The following is a 6,000-nucleotide window of genomic DNA, read 5'->3' as shown; positions in this document are numbered from 1 at the left end:
CTGAAAGAACTCAATCTCCTGGGTATCTCCTTTATGTCTCAGCCCGAGCCATGCCCCGGAACTCCCACCCAGCCCCAACCCTGGAGAAGGATGTCCCTCAATCCATTGTGAGCTCAGACACTCACAGTGACAAGAGCAGGAGGGACCCTTGTGGTCATCTGACCTTGTGCCTTCTGTCCCTTGAGCCCCACCTTCCTGCCGCTAGGAGCCTCTGGCCAGCCAGTCCTTTCTCCAGCCCTCAAGAAGTTCCCAACACATTCCTTCTGATTTCGGCCAAGGCTGTGAGTTACCTTGGTGTTCCTAGCAGCTATCACGATGGTGAAGCTGAGGAAAGAGGCCAAGCAGAGGCTGCAGCAACTCTTCAAGGGCAGCCAGTTCACCATCTGCTGGGGGTTTATCCCTCTCATTATTCACCTGGGATTTAAAAGGGGTGAAGATACTGGGATGCAGGAACCAACAGTTTTAACCCTACTTTGGGGATAAAGGACTATTTGGTCATCTGGACTTAGAAGCAATACTCGAACAAAGACACCATGGAAGGTGTGTGCTCTTGATAGGATAAGACATAGGACATAGTTCAGGTGGCCAGTCTTCAGACTGATGGCACAGGGATCTTCTCAGAAGCATCTGTGATGGAGTAGAGACTCTACTGACTTATTTATCATACATACACTTTCAAAATAAATATTTTCAACAATGTTAAAAAAAAAGAAGTTCCCAACAGGAGTGGGAGTCATGGCACAGTTGGTGGAGTGCTAACCAGTGAGTGAGAGCGTCAGACACCAAGGTTGTGTCCAGCTCTCACACCTAAAAAACAAGATAAGCAAAGAAATAACCAATCCACTGGAGTTGGAGTTGTGCTTCATTGGGGGAATGTGAGGGGCTGCTCTGGGGAGACCCTCCGGAGGCCCCTGTGGTTGACAGAGGCCTTGAATCACAAAGTCCCTGCAGCCCTTCTGGTCCTGGGAGGTGGAAGATGTCACAGAAGATCACCAGGCATGCCCCTCCCCCCTCAGCCCCACCTCCAAAGGAATCCTTGCAAGAAGAGAAGCACAGTACATTCAATCACGACCCCCAGACCGCAGGTCCTCGTCTTCCCCAAGGACCTGCAGTGGGCTGCCACAGAAGAGGCACAGGCTCTTAGGTGGCTGCAACCAGCCTCCCCCTCCCCCGGGTGACCTCAGCAGGGAATTGAAGCCCAGGGGATGCTGTGTCAGCCTGCTGGGCCCAAGTCAGCCAGGAGTGGGCTGACCTGGCAAAGCGAATTTGCACAATGAGGAGAAACAGGGACTCACATCTAGTAAGATATCTGTCCAGGGTTAGTGTTATCACATAGTCTGACTATCTTCTAAAATCTTCAAATTTCTCTTCTGATATAATGAGCCAAGGAAAGGACAGTGTACATGGCTGAGTCATGAACTGCCAGGAAAGAAACAACCCAACAGCACAGCTTGTGAGAATAAACACGTATTGTCTCACAGTGTAAGGAATCCAAGAGGGGCTGAGCATGATGGTTCTTGCTCAGGGTGTCTCTTCTGAGTCCTTCTTACATTATTGGCCAGGGCCAAAGTTTCCCCATCAAAGCTCACTCATGTGACTACTATTGGTGGGGAGTCTCTGTGGGCCAAATCGCAGGGCTAATGATCAAATATGACTTCCAAGAGTAAGGAGGGTGGAGGGGGTGAGGGAGAACAGTGAGAGAGAGAGAGAGAGAGAGAGAGAGAGAGAGAGAGAGAGAGAGAGAGGCAGAGAGAGAAAGGAAGCAAAGCAAATGACTGTGAAAGAGAGAAGACAAAGCAGAAAGTCTCAGTGTTTGTAATTCAGTCCCCAAAATATTTCTCTGTTCTTCCTGTCATACTCTTTCCATTACTAAAAACCATTCAGCAAGTCCAAACACAACGCAAAAGAGCCTCTTCTGAAGGAAGGAGTAGCAGAGAACTTATGGACTTATCAATAAAATGAATCCAGTTTCCAAGCTTAGTAACCCATGAGAGACACACCCCTCATTTGAAGAAATGATCTGCAGCTGGGTGCTGGTGGCTCACCCTGTAATCCTAGCTACTCAGGAGGCTGAGATCTGAGGACCACTGTTCCAAGCCAGCCAGCCAGGAAAGTCTGAGATTCTTACCTCCAGTTAGCCACCAGGAAACTAGAAGTGGGGCTGTGGCTCAGAATGCTAGAATGCTAACCTTGAGCAAAAGAGCTCAGGAGCAATGCCCAGGCCCCAGGTTCAAGTCCCACAACTGGCAAAAACTAAAAAATAAAAAGAAGTAAATGATTGAATGGTCCTGAGAATCCCAGCCCTCAGGAGGCTGAGCAAGAGGATCCTTAGAAACATAGTAGAATCCTGTGTGAGGAACAAAAAAAGAAGATTGGATAGATGCACTAATCCACTTAAACTGGTGAGAATAGAGGGCTGTAGAAAGAATGAAGGAGTGCTGGGAAAAGAAAATCCAAAGAGAAATGGGTATTCTCCTTTCTCTTCCCTTCGCTATTACATGATTCTTCTTCAGATGTGATGGAGAGAGTGGATGGATCTGACCTAAGGAAACCAGCAGTTTGAGCCCAGCGCCTAACATTCCCTGTTATAAGTGGAGGAGCTGGCTCTGGAGGGTTCTAGAAGGTGGTGCCTTAGATGGCATATGCTTTCCTTTTCTGCAATTTTCCTTCCTTTCTCTGAGGAGAGCATTGTGCCCCACAGCACCCTGTATACATGGCGCTTGCAGAATCCACAGGGGTGGCAGAGAAATGAGAAAGAAGGAGCCTGGCTTTATGACAAGGTGAAGCTACAATACCAATCCACTTCAGCATGCAAAAGTCTCTAAGTTCCATCCTCAATTTAACTAAATAATGTAATTAAATATGTATTCAACGGTGGCAATATTCAGAGACCTGAAGAACATAAAGTAGTTACTCAAAAGAGGTTGGATCTAACTCGAATGCTTGTGATGTGTGTGTTTGTGAGTGAGCTGGTAGTGTGTATTCAATTGAGGATCTGGGCACTGTTGCTTATCTTTCTCACTCCAGTTTTCCAGTTTGGCACTCTACCAGTGGGGCCACAGCTCCACCTTTGTCTTTCTGCTATGGAATTGACATGAGAGTCTCACAGACTTTCTGGCCTAGGTGGCTTCAAACCACAATCCTCAGTTCTCAGCCTCTTAAGTATCTAGGATTCCAGATATGAGCCACTGAGACCCAACCTCCTCTTTGTCTCTGAAAGTACACTCCACGGCGTTTATCCAAGCTGGAGACTAGCCAGCAGTTCATTTCTCAGAATGTGCTGCTTGCTTCCCATCATCTTGCCTCTTAGACATAAGGAAGGCCAGACATAAAGACCAGAGGTCCCACAGATAGTGAGTAGCAGCCTCGGGAAACAGAACAAAGCCCTCAGGCCCAAGCTATCAGCTCTCTGCTAATCCAGAGGTTTCTTCCTGACTTGGTAGAACATGGAAGGATTCCACCCAGGTTCCTCAGGTCCTGCCATGGAGGAGAGTTTGGTTAGGAGCCCAAGGAAGCCCCAAGATGAAGTATGAGGAGACCTGAATGTCAAAGTTACTGAGCTTGAAGCAGCAGAAGAGGCCGGGGAGGAAGGAGGCCAAGGCAAAGGAGGCCCCAAACATGCAAAGAACCTGGTGACTGGGGCCCCCTAGGAAGAGATCTATTGATACCCTGTGGCCCAACTCTCTAGGTGTTCCTGTGAGGACAGGAAGAGCCCTGAAGCCCAACAACCCCGGGGAAGGATACCCTACTGAACCTAAAGGCGCACAGATAGACCTAGTGCACTTGCACACACACACACACACACACACATACACGCGCACAGATTCACACACAAACAGGGTCACACACACAGTCACACACACAGAGACACAAATACAGATGTTTCTCCTTTACTTTCTAAAAAAATGATCTTTAATTAGATGTACAAAAGGGTTTAAATTCAAAATATCTCTTTATGAGTACAGTTTATCTTGATCAATGCCACCACTTCCACCATTCTGGTTGTGATTATTGTTTTAAGAAACAGCACTGGGTGAGGGTGGAGAAGGAGGTTCCTTTAACTGGATATCCCAGTAGATTTCCTAAACTCAGGTTACAAGAAGTGATCATCTGGCATTTTCCAATCCGAACAAGGCATCGATTGTCCCAGCCAGCATTTGCTAAGCAGGAGGAAGACGTCATCACAAGCATAAATAGCCATTAGAGATCAGTTCAGAAACCCCTGCATTCTGGCTGGGTGATCATCTCGCTCGGGACAGCAGCTCAGGGCAGGCAATGCTGAGGTTTGTCCCTGGGAGTGAAGGTCCCATGGTTGCTGGGTGGCGCTGGCTGTGGACTGGAACCCAGGACTTGTGGAGGGTGGTGGTCTAGGCACTGAGCCCAGGGATGCAGGGTGGGAGGCGGGACAGTTCTGGGACGTGGTTGGAGAGGGTCCGTCCAGATAGATGTGTGCACAACTGCAGAGGGGACAGGGCGGAATGATGCCACCTGTGGGGTCTGTGTACATCACTGGAAGGGGAGAGGAGCTGCCATGCCCCAGCCTGGCTGGGGCCTCTGTCAGGAGGAAGTTGTGGAAATGGGCGACTTTGGGAAGACATCGAAAGCCCCACAGTGGGTTGGGGGATCCCATGGGTAGTGCGTCAGTGGGGTGGGGTCCCAGTTCTCACCAGGCTCTCCGGTCATCCATAAAGAGAGAGAGAGGGAGAGAGAAAGAGAGAGAGAGAGCTCTCAGCAATAGAGCCAGACCTCCAGTGTGGACAACTGAAATGAACAGCAGGGTGGGGTGGGGATATTGTTGGTGAACCTATTCCTGAAGCAGTGGTTTCCACAGAGAGGAAACAAACACTAAAGATAACCAGGCCATCATTGTTCCCGTGGTGCTATAAAGGATTTCCAGGAAGCCAAGCCGCTCACTCCTGCTCCTCTTCCTCTTTTCGTCTCCCCCCTCCTCTGTCTCTCCCGCCCTCTCCCTCTCTCTCGCTCTTCCTCTCTCCCTCCTCTTCTCTCCCGCCCTCTCCCTCTCTCTCGCTCTTCCTCTCTCCCTCCTCTTCTCTCCTTTTCCCTTTGCCCCATCTCCCCTCTAATTGCTCCTCCCTTCTCCTCTTCCCTTCTCCCTCTCCCCCATTCCTCCTTGGCCCTTCCACCTCTTTCTCCCTCAACTTTCTCCTCACATGCTCCTTCCTCTCTCTTCCTGCTCCCTGTCTCCTCATCTCCTTCCTTTCCCCTCTTCCCTTCTCCTCTGAAGGCCAGGACAGAGCTGGCAGAGGCTGACAGTGAGGAAGTATGTTCCTAGTGACAGGCTTTGCACTTGGGTCACTTGTGAACAGCTCCAGTCTCATGTGGAAGGAGGCAACTCTAGTGGATGCCTCGGGGAGCCAGCCATCTGCATCACTTGTGTCACCTGAGCACAGGACATGCTGCAGGAAGGGGGGATTCAAGGCCCTGGGGTATTGTCTGATCCTTCTGCCACATATGCGCTCTGCTTTCTCTTCACCTGAAGGCCTGTCCAGCCTGAAGGTGGAAAAAATGACCATGCCCTCTTAGGTTGCCCCCCATGGGGGGTCTTACCCATCCTGGGAAATGCCCTTGCTCTTCAGGCTAACCTGCCTGTTGGGCTGGCCAGCCCGATGAGAGGACTCAGGGATTGTGGGATTGGCACTTGAAAGAAAGCCCTGATAATTTTTCTCTCATGCCAGCGGACCTCAGTGAGCAGCAGGTCCTAATGGTCGTGTGACGAGCCTCATGGGGTTCCTAGATGGCTAAAAGGCCAAAGGCCACTTGTTATCTAGACAACTCTGGCCTATCGCTTACAATATAAGAGACCCATGTGTCTAGCACAGGGCAATGTAAACATAATGTAAATGGGAGCATAAAGCAGACATGAGCATAAGCAATCGTAATGCAAGGCAAATGCAAACATGAGCAACTGTAACACATGAGCAATTACAACACAGGCACAAAGCAATGGAGGGTCTTTTATCTGGCTTAGTCCATAGGAAA

The 6,000-nt window shown here is 49.6% G+C and overlaps 1 protein-coding gene across 1 annotated transcript; it reads left to right on the top strand.

The window, feature by feature from the left end:
* The first annotated feature begins 315 nt into the window (after positions 1-315).
* On the top strand, positions 316-576 carry LOC125345070 (mitochondrial import receptor subunit TOM7 homolog). Its single transcript, XM_048337315.1, has one exon. It carries the CDS (start codon positions 316-318, stop codon positions 481-483), a length of 168 nt encoding a protein of 55 aa, XP_048193272.1. The 3' UTR covers positions 484-576.
* The last annotated feature ends 5,424 nt before the right edge of the window (positions 577-6,000 follow it).

This window comes from Perognathus longimembris, unplaced genomic scaffold (assembly GCF_023159225.1).
Source record: "Perognathus longimembris pacificus isolate PPM17 unplaced genomic scaffold, ASM2315922v1 HiC_scaffold_5281, whole genome shotgun sequence".
NCBI lineage: Eukaryota > Metazoa > Chordata > Mammalia > Rodentia > Heteromyidae > Perognathus > Perognathus longimembris.
The sequence above is the reverse complement of the archived record's forward strand: the minus strand, read 5'-3'. Positions and strand labels throughout refer to the sequence as shown.